This window comes from Capricornis sumatraensis, chromosome X (genome assembly GCF_032405125.1).
Source record: "Capricornis sumatraensis isolate serow.1 chromosome X, serow.2, whole genome shotgun sequence".
Classification (NCBI taxonomy): Eukaryota; Metazoa; Chordata; class Mammalia; order Artiodactyla; family Bovidae; genus Capricornis; species Capricornis sumatraensis.
Window position 1 is genome coordinate 22,345,830 of NC_091092.1, and position 26,372 is coordinate 22,372,201.

At 38.1% G+C, this 26,372-nt stretch overlaps 1 protein-coding gene and 1 non-coding gene across 2 annotated transcripts in view; one reads left to right on the top strand and one right to left on the bottom strand.

The window, feature by feature from the left end:
• LRCH2 (leucine rich repeats and calponin homology domain containing 2) overlaps positions 1-26,372 on the bottom strand; it is a 110,101-nt gene that overhangs the window by 44,477 nt on the left and 39,252 nt on the right. Inside the window, exons 4-11 of the mRNA XM_068962810.1 lie at positions 23,321-23,426; positions 23,102-23,238; positions 13,458-13,591; positions 6,532-6,619; positions 6,098-6,209; positions 5,557-5,654; positions 5,402-5,460; positions 389-496 (exon numbers count right to left, since the gene is read on the bottom strand). Coding sequence (XP_068818911.1) covers positions 389-496; positions 5,402-5,460; positions 5,557-5,654; positions 6,098-6,209; positions 6,532-6,619; positions 13,458-13,591; positions 23,102-23,238; positions 23,321-23,426 — 842 coding nt within the window. The remainder of the gene's footprint in view (positions 1-388; positions 497-5,401; positions 5,461-5,556; positions 5,655-6,097; positions 6,210-6,531; positions 6,620-13,457; positions 13,592-23,101; positions 23,239-23,320; positions 23,427-26,372) is intronic.
• On the top strand, positions 15,101-15,173 carry TRNAS-GGA (transfer RNA serine (anticodon GGA)). The gene has a single exon. It is a non-coding gene; the product is annotated as a tRNA-Ser (tRNA).

Below are 26,372 nucleotides of genomic sequence, written 5' to 3' on the forward strand. Positions count from 1 at the left end.
TTTAATCAGTGATTATATAATTCAATTTTAAGGAGTTTACACATATCCTGAGTAACTCAAAATCAGATAAAAAGCACACTATATACTTGTGACATATACTTGGAAAAAATGCTTATAACATATAATGCTATTGTTAGCTAAGATGAATATCAATTATTATTATTTAGTACAAAGGAATAAAAAAGATACTTAAGCAATAAATAGAATGACTACATGAGTATAAATTATTCTGTTAATTATCTATGTAATTTTATATTTCTTTTCTAAGTATTTCCTATTGTCTTTTAGTAGATGGTCTTCTTGTTTACTGTTTATTTGACAATCTTTAAATATCAAATTTAATGATTATAAAATTTTCCCATATAAATCTCATTACTGAAAAAAATACCTGTTCTTCTGCTCTTGCTGCAATAACTGAACGGCTATTTTCCTCAAATCAGTTACTTCCTTCAAACCATCATCCTCTTCCTCAGCAAGTAGTTGTTCTTTCCCAAGTCTGAAAGGTAACATAAACGTGATTATCCAAAAAGTAAGGCAGATGATATTTTATGCCAGCTTTCAGATGTAGAAACCATTTTTTGTTTTTACTAGCACATGAAATGTTCTTTTATTTAAAATGTTAAAATAAGAAATAAAGAATATTGAAGGAATATGAAAACATATTAATATCTATCCTCTCTACTCAATAGGAAATGTCACATTCTGGTTATATTAATATAATTAATGGCTAAGAAAGTAAACTGCATTACCATTTTGTAATTTCTGAAATGTGAAATGACCACAATAATTTAACAATGCATATTCTCCATCTTGAGTATAATAAGGACCACAGAGCTCTATTTGGCCTATCTTTAGAAAACAATAGAAAATGTTATGAAAATTTTTTATTTTATCAAACCACTCTGCTTTTATCATTTATTTTGATTTCTAAAATCTCTGCATAAAATGTTTAAGTAGTAGAAATGCAAAATAGACTCAGATAAGATTGCAAAATTTGCCCAAAAAATTCATTAAAATATATGTATCTTTTTTGTCATTTAAAAAGAACAAAGAAATTTTAAAACTGTTCTCTAAACTCTAGTAATTTTATCCCAAAGGCATTTCATTTAAAAAATGGTGTCAGTGACTTCCTGGCAGTCCAGTGGTTAAAACTCTGCACTTTCACTGAAGAGGACACAGATTCAATCCTTGGTGGGGAAACTAAGATCATGCATGCTGCATGGTAAGGTAAGTAAGTAAGTAAGTAAATCAACAAATAATGGTATCAAACCTAAGACTCTGTATCTTTACCATATCTTGCATGCTACTGGAGTCTCTCAAGGTAAGACAACTGTCTTCATGCAATAACATGAGAAAGTAACAGAAAAATGAAACACAGAGAGTAAAGCAAAGCACTGTATCTCCTTATGTGGCACCAGAGATGATTAATTAATGACTATTAAAAAGTTACCAATGAGGTCATTTGACGGAAGCACAATACAGAGAAAAGAGAAAAACTTGGGGATAGAGAGCTAGACACACACCCAAGGTTCTAGTGGACACTAGCTAAGTGGTTTTAGAGAAGAAACACCTTCCTTATCTGTAAAAATGTGGACAATATCCACCCTGTAGGATTTAGTGACAGAGAAGGCAATGGCAACCCCTTCAGTACTCTTGCCTGAAAAATCCCATGGACGGAGGAGCCTGGTGGGCTGCCATCTATGGGGTCGCACAGAGTGGGACACGACTGATGCGACTCAGCAGCAGCAGCAGGATTTAGTGAAGATTAAGTAAGAAACTTCAAAAGAGGAACTCCCCAGGTCATCAGGTGCCCAATATGCTACTGGAGATCAGTGGAGAAATAACTCCAGAAAGAATGAAGGGATGGAGCCAAAGCAAAATCAATACCCAGTTGTGGATGTGACTGGTGATAGAAGCAAGTCTGATGCTGTAAAGAGCAATATTGCATAGGAATCTGGTATGTCAGGTTCATGAATCAACGCAAATTGGAAGTGGTCAAACAAGAGATGGCAAGGGTGAACGTCGACATTCTAGGAATCAGCGAACTAAAATGGACTGGAATGGGTGAATTTAACTCAGATGACCATTATATCTACTACTGCGGGCAGGAATCCCTCAGAAGAAATGGAGTAGCCATCATGGTCAACAAAAGAGTCCAAAATCCAGTACTTGGATGCAATCTCAAAAACGAAAGAATGATCTCTGTTCGTCTCCAAGGCAAATTATTCAATATCACAGTTATCCAAGTCTATGCCCCAACCACTAATGCTGAAGAAGCTGAAGTTGAACGGTTCTATGAAGACCTACAAGACCTCTTAGGACTAACACCCAAAAAAGATGTCCTTTTCATTATAGGGGACTGGAATGCAAAAGTAGGAAGTCAAGAAACACCTCGAGTAACAGGCAAATTTGGCCTTGGAATGCAGACTGAAGCAGGGCAAAGACTAATAGAGTTTTGCCAAGAAAATGCACTGGTCATAGCAAACACCCTCTTCCAACAACACAAGAGAAGACTCTACACATGGACATCACCAGATGGTCAACACCAAAATCAGATTGATTATATTCTTTGCAGCCAAAGATGGAGAAGCTCTATACAGTCAACAAAAACAAGACCAGGAGCTGACTGTGCCTCAGATCATAAACTCCTTATTACCAAATTCAGACTCAAATTGAAGAAAGTAGGGAAAACTGCTAGACCATTCAGGTATGACCTAAATCAAATCCCTTATGATTATACAGTGGAAGTGAGAAATAGATTTAAGGGCCTAGATCTGATAGATAGAATGCCTGATGAACTATGGAATGAGGTTTGTGACATTGTACAGGAGACAGGGATCAAGACCATCCCCATGGAAAAGATATGCAAAAAAGCAAAATGGCTGTCTGGGGAGGCCTTACAAATAGCTGTGAAAAGAAGAGAGGTGAAAAGCAAAGGAGAAAAGGAAAGATATAAGCATCTGAATGTAGAGTTCCAAAGAATAGCATGAAGAGATAAGAAAGCCTTCTTCAGCAATCAATGCAAAGAAATAGAGGAAAAGAACAGAATGGGAAAGACTAGAGATCTCTTCAAGAAAATTAGAGATACCAAGGGAACATGTCATGCAAAGATGGGCTCGATAAAGGACAGAAATGGTCTGGACCTAGCAGAAGCAGAAGATATTAAGAAGAGGTGGCAAGAATACACGGAAGAACTGTACAAAAAAGATCTTCACGACCCAGATAATGATGATGATGCGATCACTAATCTAGAGCCAGACATCTTGGAATGTGAAGTCAAGTGGGCCTCAGAAAGCATCACTATGAACAAAGCTAGTGGAGGTGATGGAATTCCAGTTGAGCTGTTTCAAATCCTGAAAGATGATGCTGTGAAAGTGCTGCACTCAATATGCGAGCAAATTTGGAAAACTCAGCAGTGGCCACAGGACTGGAAAAGGTCAGTTTTCATTCCAATCCCAAAGAAAGGCAATGCCAAAGAATGCTCAAACTACTGCACAATTGCACTCATCTCACATGACAATAAAGTAATGCTCAAAATTCTCCAAGCCAGGCTTCAGCAATACGTGAACCATGAACTCCCTGATGTCCAAGCTGGTTTTAGAAAAGGCAGAGGAGCCAGAGATCAAATTGCCAACATCCGCTGGATCATGGAAAAAGCAAGAGAGTTCCAGAAAAAAAAATCTATTTCTGCTTTATTGACTATGCCAAAGCCTTTGACTATGTGGATCACAATAAACTGTGGAAAATTCTGAAAGAGATGGGAATACCAGACCACCTGACCTGCCTCTTGAGAAATCTGTATACAGGCCAGGAAGCAACAGTTAGAAGTGAACATGGAACAACAGACTGGTTCCAAATAGGAAAAGGAGTACGTCAAGGCTGTATATTGTCACCCTGCTTATTTAACTTCTATGCAGAGTACATCATGAGAAATGCTGGACTGGAAGAAACACAAGCTGGAATCAAGATTGCCAGGAGAAATATCAATAACCTCAGATAGGGAGATGACACCACCCTTATGGCAGAAAGTGAAGAGGAGCTAAAAAGCCTCTTGATGAAAGTGAAAGAGGAGAGCAAAAAAGTTGGCTTAAAGCTCAACATTCAGAAAATGAAGATCATGGCATCCGGTCCCATCACTTCATGGGAAATAGATGGGGAAACAGTGGAAACAGTGCCAGACTTTATTTTGGGGGGGCTCCAAAATCACTGCAGATGGTACTGCAGCCATGAAATTAAAAGACACTTGCTCCTTGGTAGAAAAGTTATGACCAACCTAGATCGCATATTCAAAAGCAGAGACATTACTCTGCCGACTAAGGTCCGTCTAGTCAAGGCTATGGTTTTTCCTGTGGTCATGTATGGATGTGAGAGTTGGACTGTGAAGCAGGCTGAGTGCCGAAGAATTGATGCTTTTGAAGTGTGGTGTTGGAGAAGACTCTTGAGAGTCCCTTGGACTGCAAGGAGATCCAACCAGTCCATTCTGAAGGAGATCAGCCCTGGGATTTCTTTGGAAGGAATGATGCTAAAGCTGAAACTCCAGTACTTTGGCCACCTCATGCGAAGAGTTGACTCATTGGAAAAGACTCTGATGCTGGGAGGGATAGGGGGCAGGAGAAGAAGGGGACGACAGAGGATGAGATGGCTGGATGGCATCACTGACTCGATGGACATGAGTCTGAGTGAACTCCGGGAGATGGTGATGGACAGGGAGGCCTGGCGTGCTGCGATTCATGGGGTCGCAAAGAGTCGGACACGACTGAGCGACTGAACTGAACTGAACTGAACTGAAGTAAGAAACATAGGAAAGCATGTAGCACAGATCCTGGTAGATGGTAGGTATTCAACAAATACTCTTTCTTTTCTAAAAAAATATGGTAGGTCAATTTCTATCATTTCATAAGATAAAGGATACAGAGAAGATCCAAAGTAAATTATGTTAATAAAATAGAGAAGTAAATACCCTTAAAATTACCATAACCAGTCTCATGTAATGTAAAGTTTATTAAGCCAAGAGTCAGAACACCTCAGTTTGAGACATTTGAAACTCCACGTCTCAGTTTCCTAATCGGTCAAATTATACCAATACTATCTGTTTTAAAGAACAGCTAAATAGCTTAAATGAGGCAATGTATGGGAAAGTATAATTTTCTTCAATAATAGTAATAGGGGACATTATAATTACACTTATGGAGAAAAACAGTGTATATACTACATTCAGCTTATATGTTTACTATAATTTTCAGCTTCATTGAGGAAAGCAGACAGATGAAATATTCACAAATTAACTACCTGAAATTAACAGGTAAATGAACAAAAAAATTATTCATTCAAGCAGAAATATCTAATGATATGTCAAGGATTAATAAGCAAAACTTCAATTTGCAAATTCAAGTGTGCTTACCTTTTTTCATCTCCCAATTCTTCATTTTTCTGAGATTTTTCAGGACCTTTCTCTTTTCCCTTACATAAAAGAAAGTTATCATTTTAAATTGTATGGTTCACTTTTGTGAGATTAAGGAGAACGTGTTTTTTATATTTGTACAAAGTTTTCTTTACCTTAAGGAAAGCAACAAATGATCCAATATGTGCATCTCCTTGTTCAGGAACTACTACATCATCTGTATTGGCATCAGTAAAATCATACACCTCCTGGTCTAAGTATAGATTAATACTTATTAGAAAACACGAATAGTAAACAGTGTGCTCTGACACTGCAGTGCTTAGAAAAAAGTATCTTCTTCTCAATAAAAGAGTTTATCAAAGATACTATAATTTGGGGGCTTCCCAGGTGGCGCCAGTGGTAAAAAAACCCATCTGCCCATGCAGGAGATGCAAGAGATGTTGGTTCAATCCCTTGGTTAGGAAGGTTCCCTGGAGGAGTGCACAGCAACCCACTCCAGTACTCTTGTCTGGAGAATCTCATAGAGAGAGGAGCTTTACAGCCTATGGTCCATAGGTTGCATAGAGTTGGACACGATTGAAGCAACTTAGCAAGCATGCACATGCTATTATTTTTAAAGCCCACTTTAAAAAATATATTCATTTTTAAAAAGGGATATATACATGACATAAAAACAGCAGACACCTTATGAATTACCTTTCTGAGAATCAGGTTTACTTCCTATTGAGTGACTGTCATTTCTTGATGTCTGCTCTCTATTTGATTCTGAGACTTGAGAATGAAGGCTGATTGTGTCATCATCTGATGGCTGAATGCAATAAGTAAAAAGTAAAAATGAAGCATTTTAAACATATGATAAGGATTAGTTACTTTAATTACATATATGAAGTACAGAATACCTGATTCAAATCTCCAGTTTTAAAACCAAAAATTAATATGAGGTTTACTGTTTTGCTTTTAAAACTGCATGTCTTTTGTTTAACTTGAGGTCATAAAATGCAATGCTGATCACATTTTTAAGCAAAATAAATGAAATGTGTGCAAGTGCCTATCTACTTCAAAGCTCTAGTAAATTTTTTTTTGTTTTTCTAATAAAATCTTAAAATAGTTCAGTAATAGAAAAGACTCACTTCTGTTGTAGACAATCGTTTCTCTCCATTATCACTTCCAATTCCAGAGTCAGGACCATGATTTTTATTTGGATAAAAATCTTCCATACTATGGAAATACAAATTCTAAGGGCAGTTAAGGTTTTCTTCTTAAATAGATAATACATAATTGACCTAAAATTTCACTAGATAATATAAAATACATACTTTTGATATGTAAGATCCTTAAAAACATGAGGAAAAAATACTGGATCATATAAAACACTTTATTCATGTCCCTCATGTAATATTTTCACGTGCTCTGTTGTAAAATAGGTTACAATAGCCTTAACAATAGCCTATTATTTCTTCTGAGAGATTCAGAAAAGCAGAGAGTCCTGCTAGAAAATCATCTTGATAAAGACCTATTTTTCTTATGAGTTTGTCAAATTTCACCATACAATGCTGAAATGTCTTTTAACCTTAATACAATCATTTCTTCTTCATTATCTCTAAAAATATATTTAGCTTCATAAATAAGGACCATTAAGTAATTAAGAGAAAAAAGGCCAAAAAAACGCCTGTAAAACATTGAATAAGCAATTGTTTTGGTGTGAGGAAAGAGCTGTCCTTGTAAATTTCTGAATTACAGTATGCCACCCAAGTTGCAAAATAGTTTTCACATTAATTTGCAAATTTACCATATACTGTACATTAACCACTGGTTATATGCCAAGAACTGGGCTAAGTTTTTTTTTAAGTATTTTAAAGATAATACTTCACATTCCTTGTGAAAATTCTAGCAGGTTATTGGTGCTTTCTCATTTTACAGAAAAGGAAACTGAGGCCAGAAGGGGCTGAAAAAATGACCCAATGACATACAACTTGCAAATGGCAGTCTAAGTTTTATCCCAAGATTATCTAACACTGAAGTCCCTGATCTGCTATATTTCTTCCCCAAATACTGATTTTATACTTTTCAGGAGTATATCAACAAACTTAGGGAAGCAATTACCAAGGGTTAAGGCACTATGCTGAACACCTGAAATGAGATGAATTTTAATGTTTGCTTTCAAAGCTTTCTCAGCCCAGAGGGGGAGTATGTTTATCTGTTCTGAAAGATATGACAAAGGTAAATGGGGCTTCCCAGAGGTTCAGTGGTAAAGAATCCACCTGCCAAGCAAGAGACGAGGGTTTGATCCCTGGGTTGGGAAGATCCCCAGAGAAGGAAATGGTAACCCACTCCAGTATTCTTGCCTGAGAAATCACAGTCAGAGGAGCCTGGCAGGCTATAGTCCATGGGGTTGCAAAAGAGTTAAGACTCAACTTACCAAATAAACAACAAGAACAAAGGTAAATATAAATTTCTCCTTGGGAAGGTGAGGAAAGGCTTCACCCAAGAAAGAAGCATTTGAGATTAATCTTGAAGGATGAAAAACAACAATTGATAGCACTGGCTGAGTGTCTACATTGTCTTAGATACTATGCCAGGTGCACCTCATATTTTATTTATAATGAAATTGTACGATTTATGCATTATTATTTCTTCTTACAAACGAAGAAATAAAGCTAATAAAAGTTAACTTCCCAAAGGGAAATATTATGACATTTACTGAGTATCATTTACTGAACTAGTTGCTAGGCACACATTTAATTCTCACAACAAGCTTTTGAAATATGTATTGTTAACATTTTAAATAAAGAAACAGGCTCAGAGAGATTAAATAACTTACATAGGCCAAGGAGGAATTAAGAGGTTAAACCATGATTAGAACTGAAATCCATCTAACTCCACCGCCCAATAATACATCCATATACTATACTATACTAACATACATTGGCGTGTTTGAAACAGATGACAATGATAATAATAAGCTATTTGTTGAGGAATTAATAAGACACTGTGATAAATACTCTATATGCATTATTTCATTCAATCCTGACAACATCCATATGATTATTTTCCTTTTCACATACAAAAAAGCTAAAAACCAGAGATCATATGATGCAAGGACATACAGTTATTAAGAGTTGGAGAAGAGCTTCACGAGGTTATTATGTCTGACTCCAAAAGCTGAAGATAAGTATAACTACTACAATGCCTATATAGAATAAAGAGTTTACAAAATATCAAGGAACGGTATTCTAAGTAGTAAGAACCATATAGCCAAGAACATGAGTGAGAAACTAGAAAGTACATACAAGAATTGAGTAATTCAATACCAGCTCTGTGTGAGAGATAAGTGCACCCAAGAGCCACAAATAAACTCTATTGATCTGCCTTGTCCAATACAGTAGCCACTAGTCATGCTTGGCAACAGAACATTTGAAATGTAACTAGTCCAAATTGAGACATGCTACAAATGTAAAATACACGCTAGATTTCAAAGATTTAAAAGAAAGTGAAATAACTCACTAGTGTTTTACATGTAATTATATATTGAAATTTCAATTATGAAGGAGCTTTATACAGTCAGCAAAAACAAGACCAGGAGCTGACTGTGGTTCAGATCATGAACTGCTTATTGCCAAATTCAGATTTAAATTGAAGAAAGTAAGGAAAACTACTAGACCATCAGGTATGACCTAAATCAAATCCCTTTTGATTATACAGTGGAAGTGACAAATAGATCCAAGGGATTAGATCTGATAGAGTGCCAGAAGAACTATGGATGCAGGTTCAAGACACTGTACAAGAGGCAGTATTCAAGACCATCCCCAAGGAAAAGAAATGCAAAAAGGCAAAATGGTTGTCTGAGGAAACCTTACAAATAGCCGAGAAAAGAAAAAAAGCTAAAGGCAAAGGAGAAAAGGAAAGATATACACATCTGAATGCAAAGTTCCAAGGAATAGCAAGGAGAGGTAAGAAACCTTTCCTCAGTGATCAGTGCAAAGAAATAGAGGAAGACAACAGAATGGGAAAGACTAGAGATCTCTTCAAGAAAATGAGAGATACCAAGGGAACATTTCATGCAAAGATGGGCACAGTAAAGGACAGAAATGTTAAAGACCTAACAGAAGCAGAAGATATTAAGAAAAGGTGGAAAGAATACACAAAAGAACTATACATAAAAGATCTTAGTGACCCAGATAACCAACGATGGTGTGCTCACTCACCTACAGCCAGACATCCTGCAGTGCAAAGTCAAGTGGGCCTTAGGAAGCATTACTACAAACAAAGCTAGTGAAGGTGATGGGATTCCAGCTAAGCCATTTCAAATCCTAAAAGATGACACTGTGAGAGTGCTGCACTCAATATGCCAGCAAATTTGGAAAACTCAGCAGTAGCCACAGGACTGGAAGAAGTCAGTTTCAATTCCAATCCCAAAGAAAGGCAATGACAAAGAATGTTCAAACTATGGCACAACTGCAAGCATCTCACACGCTAGCAACTGCTACTGCTGCTAAGTCACTTCAGTCATGTCCGACTCTGTGTGACCCCACAGACAGCAGCCCACCAGGCTCCCCCGTCCCTGGGATTCTCCAGGCAAGAACACTGAAGTGGGTTGCCATTCCCTTCTCCAATGCATGAAAGTGAAAAGTGAAAGTGAAGTCTCTCAGTCGTGTCTGACCCTCAGCGACCCCATGGACTGCAGCCTTCCAGGCTCCTCCATCCATGGGATTTTCCAGGCAAGAGTACTGGAGTGGGGTGCCATTGCCTTCTCCGCACACTAGCAAAGTAATGCTCAAAATTCTCCAAGCCAGGCTTCAACAGTGTATGAACCATGAACTTCTAGATGTTCAAACCTGGATTTAGAAAAGGCAGGGGAACCAAAGATCAAATTGCCAACATCCATTGTATAATAGAAAAAGCAAGAGAGTTCCAGAAAAACATCTATTTCTGCTTTACTGACTATGCCAAAGCCTTTAACTATGTAGATCACAACAAACTGTGGAGAATTCTGAAAGAGATGGGAATACCAGACCACCTGACCTGCCTCCTGACAAACTTCTATGCAGGACAAGAAGCAACATTTAGAACTGGACATGGAACAACGGACTGGTTCCAAATCGAGAAAGGAGTACATCAAGGCTGTATATTGACACCCTGCATATTTCACTTACATATAGAGTACATCACACAAAATTCCAGGCTGGATGAAGCACAAGCTGGAATCAAGATTGCCGGGAGAAATATCAATAGCCTCAGATATGCAGATGATACCACCGTTATGGCAAAAGTGAAAAGAAATTGAAGAGCCTCTTAATGAAAGTGAAAGAGGAGAGTGAAAAAGTTGGCTTAAAATTTAACATTCAAAAAACTAAAATCATGGCATCCGGTCCCATCACTTCATGGCAAATAGATGGAGAAACAATGGAAACAGTGTCAGACTTTATTTTCTTGGGCTCCCAAATCCCTGAAGATGGTGACTGCAGCCACAAAATTAAAAGATGCTTGCTCCTTGGAAGAAAAGCTATGAGAAACCTAGACAGCATATTAAAAAGGTACATAAAAATAGACATTACTTTGCTGACAAAGGTCCATCTAGTCAAAGCTATAGTTTTTCCAGTAGTCGTGTATCGATGCGTTAGGCCATAAAGAAAGCTGAGTGCCAAAAAATTGATGCTTCTGCAACTGTGGTGTTCGAGAAGATTGTTGAGAGTCCCTTGGACTGCAAGGAGATCAAACTAGTCCATCCTAAAGGAAATCAGTCCTGAATATTTATTGGAAGGACTGATGCTGAAGCTGAAGCTCCAATACTTTGGCCACCTGATGAGAAGAACTGACTCATTTGAAAAGACCCTGATGCTGGGAAAGATTGAAGGCAGGAGGAGAAGGGGACGAAAGAGGATGAGATGGCTGGATGGTATCACCGACTCGATGATCATGAGTTTGAGCAAGCTCCAAGTGTTGGTGCTGGACAGGGAAACCTGGCGTGCTGCAGGCCGTGGGGTCACAAAGAGTTGGACACAACTGAGCAACTGAACTGAACTGACATACTGAAATGACATTTTTAATATATTGGATAATGTAACATGCATTATTAAAATTAATTTTTTATTTTTTAAATAGGTTACAAGAAAATTTAAAAATTACCAATGTGGCTCATATTGCCTTTCAATTGGACAGCATTGCTAGACACCATCTTCAAAATCTATCTCAATTCTGTCCACTCCTTTTCATCTCTACTGCAATAACCCTATTCTAGACCCCTTGATCTTTTGGTAGTACCACAACACCCTAACTAGTCCCCGTGTTTTTACTTGTTTGCTTCCAATGTATTTTCTCTATAAGAGCCAAAATAGTTTCTTAAAAAATAATTTAATCATGTTATCCTCCTGTTTATAATTGTCCAATGACTATCTACTATACTTTAAATAAAACTCAAACTTCTTACCACAGCCTCCAAAGCCCCCATATAACTTCAGCCCTGACTAACTTTCCAAAGTCAACTTGTACCACAGTGCTGGCCTCCTCTCAGGTTTTTTTAGCATACCAAGTTTCTTCCTAACTTAAGACCTTTGCACATGCCATTATTTCTGCCTGAAATGCTCATTCCCTCACTCGCTCCACAGCTAGCTTTTCTCCTTTCAGGTCTTGACTTAAAATCTCACCTTCCCAAAGAGACACTCCTCAACCACAGTCCTGAAACATGTTCCTTCCCTTCAAAGCACTCACCAAAATTTGAAATTATATGTGTGTGTCTATGTTCTTGTTTTATTTAACAACCAACTCGTCCACTAGAATGTGAGCTCCATGAGGGCCGAGGCCAATATGTAATTCAACAAACCCTGAATCTAGTGGTAGGCACTCAAATAAATAAATGACTAATATAATGTATGTCATTACTAAAGTAATTTTGAAATAAATATACAAACATATTAATAGAGATTAGTATATGAATTAATTCTAATTTTTGTAGAATTGTGTAGTCTACTATCATTGGAAAAGACTCTGATGCTAGGAGGGATTGGGGGCAGGAGGAGAAGGGGACGACAGAGGATGAGATGGCTGGATGGCATCACTGACTCGATGGACGTGAGTCTGAGTGAACTCCGGGAGCTGGTGATGGACAGGGAGGCCTGGCGTGCTGCAATTCATGGTGTCACAAAGAGTTGGACACGACTGAGCGACTGAACTGAACTGAACTGAACTATCATTTATAATATTAAGCAAACTAATCCTTTGGCAACTAAATTTAATGCACAGATTCTTAATCATTCTAAGGCAACAAAAATATTTGAGAAAAATCCTATTTCGGATTCAAAAACTTGCACTGTTAACAATAATACTTACTACGCTGGCATTCCATGTAGTCTAAACTATGCCATAAATACAATAACAAATCTTTAAATATTTTAGTCAGGGACAGTCTCCCTTTGTATAGTCTCATCCTACTCCAAATTATTTTCTATACTATTGGATGGAATTATGTTTTCATAAAATCTTTCAGACCAATCTACGTCTCAAAAGGATGAATTAAAAAAAATATCAAATCTAACATTTCAAAATCTTTTAAGGAAAAAAAAACAATATCAAACAGAATATCAATGATAAATCATCCCTGATCCATATAGAAATGAATCAAAAAATATCCATATAGAAATGCATCAAGAAAATGGAGGTGAAAGGTAACCAACCACACGTCTTACTCTTCCACTAACCTCAGTTCAAAGTCAAATTCTACTTATTCCAAATGTACAGCACAGTGATTACAGTAGAACATTAATAGTTGTCAAGTGCTGAGAAATTAGTTCTTCTGTACTAGAATGTCAGAAATATATTTTACTTTACATTTTACTACTAAAAGCTTTAATAATAAATTTTTTGAGAAAACTCCAAATTTATTCTACTATCAGAGGTTCACTCTATGATGGTGATATTTCACTTCAGCTAATAACTGATTTTAACACTAGACCAATCATCCTAAGTATGTTCAGTTCACTCAAAATAAACAAATATCATCTATATATATAGAGAAGACACCATCGTCATGAAATTAGAATATTACAAAGTATTACATTACCTGTCTGTGAGAGGTTGGGAGGGCATTCTTTTACTCAGTGATGGAAGATCCAGAGAATCTGGTTTCTTATCCATTCTGCAACACGCTTGGATATTTAAGTATTTAAATATGTGTACTTTACCTTTTAAACATATCTGTCAATAAATAATAGAGTAAGATTATAGTTCCAAATATAAAGTCATTTACCAATTTATTAATAAATTTTAATAACTTCAAATTACTCTGAGATATAACAATCATGATATCATGATAGATCCTTTACATATTTAAATACTTTGTACTTCTGACACTAGGTGAAAAAAATCTGACAGCACTGACAATAACTAAAACTATTCTGGCGTGCTGCGATTCATGGGGTCGCAAAGAGTCAGACATGACTGAGCAACTGAACTGAACTGAACTGATTGTGGTCTCTGTTCTTATTAGAAAAAACTAAGTTAATTTTTCTGTATTTCCCTGAACTATTTTGTTAAAAGCACAAAGTACAAACCACTAAGCAATATAAAATTTATAATTCATAAAAGTTGCCTTCACTAGAAAAAATGCTGCTGCTGCTGCTAAGTCGCGTCAGTCATGTCCGACTCTGTGCGACCCCATAGACGGCAGCCCACCAGGCTCTTCCATCCCTGGGATTCTCCAGGCAAGAATACTGGAGTGGGTTGCCATTTCCTTCTCCAATGCATGAAAGTGAAAAGTGAAAGTGAAGTCACTCAGTTATGTGCGACTCCTCACAACCCTATGGGCTGTAGCCCACTAGGCTTCTCCGTCCATGGGATTTCCCAGGCAAGAGTACTGGATTGGGTTGCCACTGCCTTCTCCAGAAAAAAATGAAAAGAAATAGATTCATTGTAGTGGTAAGAACAGAAGAAAAAAAAAAATAACCCACGTAATTCTTTAAAGTAACCTCATCAGAACCACTAAGTTTAAACACTGGAAGAAAGTTAATCAAAAGAATGCAAATACAGGATAAATTTGTTGAAAGGTGTAACGGTAAGCCACTTAAAATAAAACGAAACAAATTTTTAAATGGTCAATTCAACTAATGTAATATCCAGGAAAATTATTTTCATTGGCAATAAAGAAAAAGAATAATGAGAGGGAAAATACTGTGTGAAAGAAAGTATTTTATATAAAAAAGATGGACAATGAGCATTAGGGAAACAATAATTTTGCTTTACAAAGGATAACTGTAGTCACCATAAATGTTATCCAATAAGTATTTCTCAAAATTTAGAAGAGAAAATGTTGTTTTATGGAAGCACATAACCTAGCAACACACAAAAACAATCAATAAAGAAAACAATAGAAATAGCACATTAAAACATAATTATCATTTCAGGTAGAAAGGAAAAATGGTTCTTAGGTAAATCTAATGGTTACCAGATCTGACCTGACCACTGAAAAATTTTGTTTAAAAGGAAAATGTAAACCATTTGTGCTTTAGAACATAAATATATTACCAATTAAAATATATCCTATTATCTATCCAAATTTGTAAAAATTATCTATTTCCAAGTTAAATGCTGAAAAATTACTTTGGTAAATTTAATTTATATCATCATAATTCACATATAGTTTTAAAATCAAAGAGAATTATAAAACAGTTAACAAAAAATTAATCCCCTGTTCCACCTCTTTGGGCTTCCCTGGTGGCTCAGAGGTTAAAGCGTCTGCCTGGAATGCAGGAGACCTGGGTTCGATCCCTGGGTCAGGAAGATCCACTGGAGAAGGAAATGGCAACCCACTCCAGTACTCTTGCCTGGAGAAACCCATGGAGGGAGGAGCCTGGTAGCCTACAGTCCATGGGGTCACAAAGAGTCAGACACGACTGAGACCCAGTCCCCACATTTAACTCTTTCAGTTGGTTTCTGCTTTTTATCTTCATATTTATAAATAACATGGTTCTAGTGGTATTTTTTATTTTTTAATTATAGATTTTATTTATCAAGATCTTACTAAGGAGGATGAGGACTTAGATTTCTTGTGTTATCAACACCACTGACGTACCAGATAGATGGGCCCCAGGCTGAGCAGCTGAAATCTGTCCCCTGTGGACAGATACTTCAAGACAAAAATAATGGAAGGAAAAAGGAGGAGCCGAGTCCTGCTTGAACTTGGATAGAAGATAAAGAGACCACATATTTCTCATTCTTAAGGTCAAAGAGGCCTCTCTAATTACACATGTGCAGAAAGGTTCCTCAGTAGGTCAGAGAAGGAAGGGGGCACCAGACCATAATATGCTCTTCTTCCCAGAAGCCCTTGCCTTGGAATCCATCTTGGCTAAGAGATGCACACACACACAGGGGAGGACCCTGAGTTAAACCAAATAGGGATTCAGAGCCAGGTAAAAGCCAGATGACTGGCCAAACAAGACTTGGAAAAAGTGCCCTCTATGAGTGATTTAGGGCAGGTGTGCTCCTCCTCACTGCCTGGGGAGGAGGGTGCAGAGGGGTGGTGCTCAGGGTCGACCACACACACTTTCTCTCCAGGTATGTATCTCTGCCTTGCTTCTCTCTTAAACTGTTTCTCTGTGTGCTCTCCGACTTGTGTTAGTTGCTAAGTTGCGTCCAACTCTTTGCGACTCCATAGACTGTACCCCACTGGGCTCATCTGTCTATGGACTTGTCGAGGCAAGAATACTGGAGTGGGTTGCCATACCCTTCTCCAGGGGATCTTTCTGACCCAGGAATCGATCCTGGGTCTCCTGCATTTTAGGCAGATTCTTTTATCGTCTGCGCTACCAGGGAAGTGCTGTGTCTCTAATAATATACTCTGTACCTGTTTTTCCAGTTTTTGCCTCCTTGAAACATTCTTACTTTCAAACAGGGGCAAGAGTTAGCTAAATTTTGCTTCTAGCCTCTAGGCAGAGGTTCAATTTCTAGACAGGGAACTAAGATCTTGCTTCAAGCCACTGCTCACTGCCATCTGCATGAGATCACCGCCACTATCACATATCATAAAACCACCATTCTCCCATCACCAATCCCTATCAACTCATATAAACATACTTGCTCCCTCTTCAGAAGCATAACATAGTGGTTGGAACATGAACTCTGGAGTTAAGATTGCCTTGGTTTGAAACCAGGCTCCACCACATGCTAGTCATGTGACCTTAGAAAAGACAGGAAACAGCTACAGCTCTGTTTTCTCTTTTATAAAATGAAGTATAATGACAGTACTTATTTTATAGGGTTGCTATAAGAAATGAGTGCATGTATGTAAAGCATGTTCAATACAGTGCTTGGAGCATGGTTAAGTGCCATATAAATCTTTGTTATTATTACATCTATGTCACAATTTTTCATTAAATCAAAATCTAGTATTTACAACACTATGACCAAGAAAGTAGTCACAGAGGTTAGTTAGATTCATTTCCTTTCTCTTGTAAGTTTTTGTTTTTCCTAAAGTGACTACTTGCCCCATTTTCCTCCTTTGTTTAATTTTCTGATGCTAAGAACTGACTCATTGGAAAAGACCCTGATGCTGGGAAAGATTGGAGGCAGGAGGAAAAGGGGACGACAGAGGATGAGATGGTTGAATGGCATCACCAACTCAATGGACATGACTTTGAGTAAGCTCCAGGAGTTGGTGATGGACAGGGAAGCCTGGTGTGCTGCAGCCCATGGGGTCACAAAGAGTCGGACATGACTGAGCAACTGAACTGAACTGATAATTTTCTGTGTGCTACTACTAATTCATTCCTGACTCTGACAGAACTGTAAAACGTCTCTCCATACTGACAAGTACATCAAGTCAACTGTTAACTTCTTTATTATTTTTCTATTTTCTTTTGGGAGACAACCCTCCCCCCACCAAACTGACTGGTTGCTAGACTCTAGGTCCATGCATACCAGTCTATCTTAGACATGAAGAATTCTTCTTAATTTGTTCCTTCATTTTGATATAGTACACCCTCTACTGGCTTTCTAGTAAAGTGTGCAGGACAGCTAAAACATGAGATCTTGCATGTTTGAAACTTTTTTTTTTTTTCTATCTTACAATTGACTAATAGTTTGACTTTACAAATTTGGGAATATTCCTTCAGTCACTGAAGACATCATTCTAACATCTTCTAGTTCCCCATAGTGCTGCTGAGAAGTCATTCTGACTACCACTGCTATGAATATGACCCATTTTGTCTTCATGGAAGCCTTTCAGTCTCTTTCATGTTAGAAATTATTTCTACAATGTCTAGTGATCCATGGCTGTCTGTTCATTTTCAAAAGAAAAATGATAAGTCAAATGGAAGCTCTATGTAAGAGGGAGAAGTTTATCAATGGTCAGCCCGTGTCTAGAGAACAGATCGTGACTTGTGCTTCAGGGGACTGCCAATGATCAGTATACCTACAGGTCTTTTCTCCTAGTTCCATCAGTCTACCAAGAGAGAAATCATCCATCCTAAGTCACATAAGAGAGGCTGCCAGCATTCTGGGAGCCAAGCAAGAGAGGTCTACTGACACTCCCAGTATTCAGTACATATGCATTCACTGTTGTCAGTATGGGATCTCATTCGTGCCTATAGCTGTACCTGTAGCCCCTAACTCTGGTTGAGTCTCTCTACAGCTATGCTATCCAATATAGTAGTCACTAGCCACATGTGGCTATTTAATCTAAATAAAACTAAAAATGCAATTCTTCAATCACACTATATACTTTCAAGTGCTCAATATCCACTTGTGGCTACAATACAGGACAGTACAAATATAGAACATTTCCATCATTACAGAAGGTTCTAATAGACAGCACTGCTCTAAAGAATAAACTCCAGGCTTATGCTGAGGGAAGGAATGATACTCATTTCGCTGATGAGCTGAGGAAGAGAATCTGAGAGAATCCACCTACTCCTCAGAGTAAACCCTAGGTTTCTGCTAAGGCAAGAAGTGGAAGTCATGTAGCTGCAGAACTAAGGGCAAAATCAGTGCAAATTTAGATCTGTATTGTTGAATATATTAACAACTAGTCATGTAAAACTATTGACATTTCAATTAATCAAAATGAAATTAAATGGAAAATGTTGTTCCTTAGCACACTAGTCATATATCAAGTACTCAATAGCAATAGAGGAAAACAATAGAATGGGAAAGACTAGAGAGCTCCTCAAGAAAATGAGAGATACCAGGGAACATTTCATGCAATGATGGGCACAAAAAGGACAGAAATGTTAAGGACCTAACAGAAGCAGAAGATATTAAGAAAAGATGGCAAGAATACACAAAAGAACTATACATAAAAGATCTTAGTGACCCAGATAACCAACGATGGTGTGCTCACTCACCTACAGCCAGACATCCTGCAGTGCAAAGTCAAGTGGGCCTTAGGAAGCATTACTACAAACAAAGCTAGTGAAGGTGATGGGATTCCAGCTAAGCCATTTCAAATCCTAAAAGATGACACTGTGAGAGTGCTGCACTCAATATGCCAGCAAATTTGGAAAACTTAGCAGTGGCCACAGGACTGGAAAAGGTCGGTTTTCATTCCAATCCCAAAGAAAAGCAATGCCAAAGAATGTTCAAACTATGGCACAACTGCAAGCATCTCACATGCTAGCAAAGTAATTCTCAAAACTCTCCAAGCCAGGCTGCAACAGTACATGAACCATGAACTTCCAGATGTTCAAAGCTGGAATTAGAAAAGGCAGAGGAACCAGAGATCAAATTGCCAACATCTGTTGGATCATAGACAAAGCAAGAGAATTCCAGAAAAACATCTACTTCTGCTTCATTGACTATGCTAAAGCCTTTGACTGTGTGGATCACAACAAACTGTGGAACATTAAAGAGATGGGAATATCAGACCACCTGACCTGTCTCCTGACAAACTTCTATGCAGGTCAAGAAGCAACAGTTAGAAACGGAAATGAAAGAGTGAACTGGTTCCAAATTGAGAAAGGAATACATCAATGCTGTATATTGTCACCCTGCATATTTCACTTATATATAGAGTACATCATGCAAAATGCCAGGCTGGATGAAGCACAAGCTGGAATCAAGATTGCCGGGAGAAATATCAATAGCCTCAGACATGCAGAAGACACCACCGTTATGGCAGAAAGCAGAAAGGAACTGAAGAGCCTCTTGATGAAAGTGAAAGAGGAGAGTGAAATAGCTGGCTTCAAACTCAACATTCAAAAAACTAAAATCATGGCATCCAGTCCCATCACTTCATGGCAAATAGATGGGGAAACAATGGAAACAGTGACAGACTTTATTTTCTTGGGCTCCAAAATCCCTGCAGATGGTGACTGCAGCCATGAAATTAAGACACTTGCTCCTTGGAAGAACAGCTATGACAAACCTAGATATATTGCAGAGAAGGCAATGGCACCCCACTCCAGTAGTCTTGCCTGGAAAATCCCATGGATGGAGGAGCCTGGTGGGCTGCAGTCCATGGGGTCACTACAAGTTGGATACAACTGAGCGACTTCACTTTCATGCACTGGAGAAGGACATGGCAACCCACTCCAGTGTCCTTGCCTGGAGAATCCCAAGGATGAGGGAGCCTGGTGGGCTGCCGTCTGGGGTCACACAGAGTCGGACACGACTGAAGTGACTTAGCAGCAGCAGCAGCAGACAGCATATTGAAAAGGAAAGACATTATTTTAGTGACAAAGGTCCATCTAGTCAAACCTATGGTTTTTCTAGTAATCATGTGTAAATCTGAGAGTTGGACCATAAAGAAGTTCAGTTCAGTTCAGTCAGTTGTGTCCAACTCTTTGAGACCCCACGGACTGCAGCATGCCAGGCTTCCCTGTCCATCACTGACTCCCAGAGTTTGCTCAAACTCATGTCCATTGAGTCGGAGATGCCATCCAACCATCTCATCATCTGTTGTCCCCTTCTCCTCCTGCCTTCCATCTTTCCCAGCATCACGGTCTTTTCAAATGAGTCAGCTCTTCACATCAGGTGGCCAAAGTACTGGAGTTTCAGCTTCAACATCAGTCCTTCCAATGTATATTCAGCAATGATTTCCTTTAGGATTGACTGGTTGGATCTCCTTGCAGGGACTCTCAAGAGTCTTCTCCAACACTACAGTGCAAAAGCATCAATTCTTCGACGCTCAGCTTTCTTCACAGTCCAACTCTCACATTCATACATGATTACTGGAAAAACCATAACCTTGACTAGACAGACCTTTGTGGGCAAAGTAATGTCTCTGCTTTTAATATGCTGTCTAGGCTGGTCATAACTTTCCTTCCAAAGAGCAAGCATCTTTTTAATTTCATGGCTGCAATCACCAACTGCAGGGATTTTAGAGCCCCCAAAAATAAAGTCTGACACTGTTTCCACTGTTTCCCCATCTATTTCCCATGAAGTCATGGGGTCAGAAGCCATGATCTTAGTTTTCTGAATGTTGAGCTTTAAACCAACTTTTTCACTCTTCTCTTTCACCTTCATCAAAAGGCTCCTTAGTTCTTCACTTTCTGCCATATGGGTGGTGTCATCTGCATATCTGAGGTTATTAATATTTCTCCCAGAAATCTTGATTCTAGCTTGTGCTTCATCCAGACCAGCGTTACTCATTATGTACTCTGCATATAAGTTAAATAAGCAGAGTCACAATATACAGCCTTGACGTACTCCTTTCCCGATTTGGAACCAGTCTGTTGTTCCATGTCCAGTTCTAACTGTTGCTTCCTGACCTGCATGCAGATTTCTCAAGAGACAGGTCAGGTGGTCTGGTATTCCCATCTCTTTGAGAATTTTCCACAATTTGTTGTGATCCACACAGTCAAAGGCTCTGGCAGAGTCAGTAAAGCAGAAATAGATGTTTTTCTGGAACTCTCTTGCTTGTTCGATGATCCAACGGATGCTGGCAATTTGATCTCTGGTTTCTCTACTTTTTCTAAATCCAGCTTGAACATCTGTAAGTTCATGGCACAAAGAAGGCTGAGCGCCAAAGAATTGATGCTTTTGAACTGTGGTGTTGGAGAAGACTCTTGAGAGTCCCTTGGACAGCAAAAAGACCAAACCAGTCAATCCTAAATTAAATCAATCCTGAATATTCATTGGAAGGACTGATGCTGAAGCTGAAGCTCCTATACATGGCTACCTGATGTGAAGAGTGAACTCATTGGAAAAGACCCTGATGTTTGGAAAGACTAAAGGCAAGAGGAGAAGTGGACAACAGAGGATAAGATGTTTGGATGACATCACCAATTCAATGGACATGAGTTTCAGCAAGCTCTGGGAGATGGTGAAAGACAGTGAAGTCTGGCATGCTACAGTCCATGGGGTCACAAAGAGTCTGACATGACTGAGCGAATGAACAATAATATTGGACATCACAGATTATACAACATTTCCATTATTTAGAAAGTCCTATTAAATAGCAGAGCCTTAGATATTCTACAGACCTCCATGTTTTCAGTCTTTCATCCCTCTATTGAGTTACATGTTTCATTCAATAATCACCAAAGAAACATCCAAGCCATTCCCAGATTTAACACAGTAAAATCAACTCGCTTCTTGTTGCCTTCTCCCATAGCAGACACAGGTTTTGGGTTTCCACATCCTGCTATGGTAGCTACTACCAGGCCAGGACTGCAGTCAGCTTTTAGTATTTGAATTTAGAAAAAAGGCACTCATTTGCAATGAGTGGAATGCACCTTAGTAGGAAAAGAGGGAAAAAAGGCAACTTTTCTGGATGTATAAAATCCAATGCCAGGGCACATAGCTTGGAAATAGAGTACAGGCTGGCACTTCACTACCATGTGCCTCCTCAATCAGATACTCTTGTGCAATGTAAGTGGAGATCCTAATTACCACTATTTCACCTATTTTCCATTTTCCAAAATTCTGTTGCCATCTCTCCCCTGCTGTCCTCTTCTCTCTCAATCTTTGTCTTCATGAGTTTAGAGTTTAGTGTACTCCTTTACTATCATTTTAGTGGATTCCACATGAATTTAATTCTCAAACTTAAAGTCAAACCAGTCAGTCTCAAAGGAAATCAACCCTGAATATTCACTGGAAGGACTGATACTGAAGCTGAAGCTCCAAAACTCTGGCCACCTGATGCGAAGAGCCAACTCATTGGAAAAGACCCTGATGCTGGGAAAGATTGAAGGCAGGAGGAGAAGAGGGCAACAGAGGATGAGATGATTGGATAGCATCACTGATTCAATGGACACGAGTGAGCAAACTCTGGGAGACAATAAGGGACAGGGAAGCCTGGCATGCTTCAGACCATGGGGTTGCAAAGAGTCAGACATGACTGAGTCACTGAACAAAACAGTAGGAATTAATATTTTTAACTTGAATCTTTCTGTTATGATTCCACCTATTGGTGCTAAAAATATATTTCAATCAATCACACAACAAATCTCAAGTAAATATATACCTCAGTAGGACAGAGCTAGACAGAATCCTTAGTCGATCCTTTTAAAATAACACAAACAACCAGAATTATCAGTTCACAAGCAGAAAGTTGGTATCTGGGTTATCCAAATCCTATTGTCTAGAAACAAAGCTAAACCTCCTACCAAAGTGAAAAAGCCACATCCCAGAAAAAAAAAAAAAAAAAACCACTTTTGAGAGCAATACCTCAAAAGCAAACTGACTCCTAATTCTGATGCTTTTGTATTTACCAGAAACATGTAATTTTGAATAAAAATGAAAGAAGCAGTATCATTGTTTTAAATTACAAACCTGTGCTGGTGGTACTTGCAAAGGATTGTTATCCAAAATTATTACTTGTAAATGATGCAGCTTCCTGTAACAAACTGGAATTTCGGTCACTTTATTACAAGAGAAATCCAGCTTGACTAAGGGAAGATCTCCTAATTCTGTTCAGAAATAAAAATAATTTAATTAAATTCTATATAGTTATTCTCTTATTCATGTGAGTAAGAACAGTGAGCATCTTACCATCTGGTAATGCCTGAAGATTATTTCTTCTTATATTTAGCTCTCTAAGTGATTGTAATTTTCCCATTTGTTGGGGAAGAACCTGAATCTCATTGCAGCTAATATCCTAAGGAAAAAAGAAAATAAAATTATAACAAACTAATGGAGAAATAGAGACATATTTCTAATTTTAATTAAAGCACATGGCTAATAGCTAGCAAATCACCTTCAATGTCATTTCTCTAAATATGGATTATCAGGCAGATTTATATTTATATTACATCCTGAAATCAATCCAGCACAATTAACATAAATTTTTTTTGTGTAAAAGTGTGAGGTTATAACTTAGTAATACACAAGTCAGCATTTTGAAAATCTCAACTAAAGACCACTCTTATCAACTAAAACCAGAAGGTGCTCTTCATTCATAGGTAAAATGAAAGAGAACTATCAATCACTGGGATAATTTGTCAATTATAGTAGTTGTTTGGGCTTCCCTGGTGACTCAGATGATAAAGAATCTGCCTGCAATGCAGGAGATCTGGGTTTGATCCCTAGGTTGGGAAGACCCCCTGGAGGAGCACATGGCAACCCACTCCAGTATTCTTGCCTGGAAAATCCCCATGGACAGAGGAGCCTGGTGGGCTACAGTCCATGAGGTCTCAAAGAGTCAGACATGACTGAGTGACTAAGCACAAAAAGTAGTTGTTTTGAGATACCTGGTTGGGCAGGAGGTGAGAAAGTCAAGGATTTACAGATGTGAGCTGGAGAATCAAAGCCCATGGTCAGAATCAATTTAACAAAACCTGTTTCTATGAGGGATTACAGGCTCAAAATTTGGTGGCTCACATCATAACCCAAAGACATTCTAAGGGATCTGGTCAGAACTGCCTCATGGTTACGTTAAAATGCAAACCTCAGTTTAAAGGTAAACAATATCACATTTCCATAATAACAGAAGAAAGGAACAGCTTACGTTATTAAACTGTGCAGTCCTCTCCCCCTTTCTTATCACATCAACAGAAAAGGAAGAAGAATCTGCAAGATCTCAGGCAGTAGTCATTCTAGACAAAGTGCAAATGAAATTCATATTCTACTGCAACTGTCCCCAATTTCCAACTTTGACTGGAAACGACATTTAGCTTGGAACGAAAGGTGTGGCACATACATGTATTGTTTTATCAAAAGCAAAAAAGGCAGGAGGGTAAATTCAAAAGAAGAATATTGTTGTTTAGTCACTGACTTGTGTCCAACATTTTTGCGACTCCATGGACTGTAGCCTGCCAGGTTCTCCTGTCCATGGGATTTCCCAGGCAAGAATACTGGAATGGGTAGACATCCCCTTCTTCAGGGGATCTTTCTAACCCAGAGATCAAACCCTCATCTCCTGCACTGGCAAGTGGATTTACCACTGAGTCATCGGGGAAGCCCCTAAAGAACATTAAATAATATCTAATCATCTATAGATTTTAAAATGTATCTACATGCCATCTTCATTTAACAACTATTTATCAAATACAAACTATTTGCTGGGCACTGTTCTAGGTGCTGGGGACGTATCAATGAATAAAACAAACAAAAAGTCCTGCCCTCGTAGCTCCTTATGGATACTGCATTATAGCAAAGGGAGCAGATTACACAATATACTAGAAGTGCTATGGAGGCAAAAAACAGAGCAGGGTAAAGGAAAATGGTAGTGTTAGTAATATTGGGGAAGGATAGGAATTTAGATTGTTTCATAAAGTAGTTAATATTTGAGCACTATTATCAGAAGTGAGAGTATGAGCCATGCCAATACATAAGAAAGGAATATTCCAGACAGAAGGCCCAATAAATGTAAAGGCTCTTAAGCAAAGCATATGTAACATGTACTAAGAACAGCAATGAATCCAGTGTAGCTAGAGAAAAGTGGGCAAGGGGAAGACTAGGATGGAGGGAAAAGTTTTGGCTTTTACTCAGAAATGTGGCCAGGTACCAGAAACTTTTAAACAGAGGTATGACACAATCTAACTTATGTTTTGACAAACATCATCTTAGCTATTGTGTTGAGGACAGTCCAAATGATGGATAAGAAAACTTCAGAAAAACATCCATTAAAGTAGATACTATGGCTCCCTCCCAAAGGTGCCTAATACTGAAGATGTCCATACAAAAAATTAATAAAAATTTGACAGGAAGCTGCCACTTCATAGAAGAAACAAACCTGGCACAGGATACTGAACTACTCACCAATGGGTACTCTACAAAATACTCAGCTGGGATTTCAAGACCTGAGAGTATTTCCTAGATCTAATGACAGACTTCACTATAGCTGGCTATGACATTCCTAGGATATACTGTCCTGGGAAAACATTCCAATGACAAGTAATATCCACAAATTAATTCTGTGATGTAAATTGTCAACTAAAAAAAATAAAAAATAAAATTATCAATTAGCCACCCTAATGCAACCTATCCAGTTACTGATTTTGAAAGTTGAAAGTGCAATGATTTTACAGTGCTAGTAAAATAATGATTAATATGTTTTAATATTCTGTTTAAATAAAAATACTACACTAAATCTCAAAATTCTAAATATTTTTGAAATTTCATTTATCCAAAAACTATCTCATGTAATATAATTTAAAACATAGGTCAAAAACTGAATGAAAAAGAAAGAAAAAAGAAATTACAGAGCCACGGAATCTTTTTTTAAAAAATACTTATTTGGCTGCATCCAATCTTATTTGCAGACACAAGATCTTTGTTGCATCATGCAGGATCTTCCCTTGCAGCACTCTGGTTCTCTAGTGGCAAGTGGGCTTAGTTGCTTGATGGTATGTGGGATCTTAGTTCCCTGATCAAGGATGAAACCTGCATCCCTTGCATTGCAAGGTGAATTCTTAACCACTGGACCATCAGGAAAGTCCCAGACTCATAGAATCTTAAAGGAGAATATGCATAAAATCTTTAAAAACATTAACAGTGTACATGTCAAAGAAAGCAATGAGCCCCTTGTATTATGAATTTGTTAGATCACATCTGGCATCTTCTGTTCATTTCTGAGTGTTACATTAAAAGAGACTATAATAAA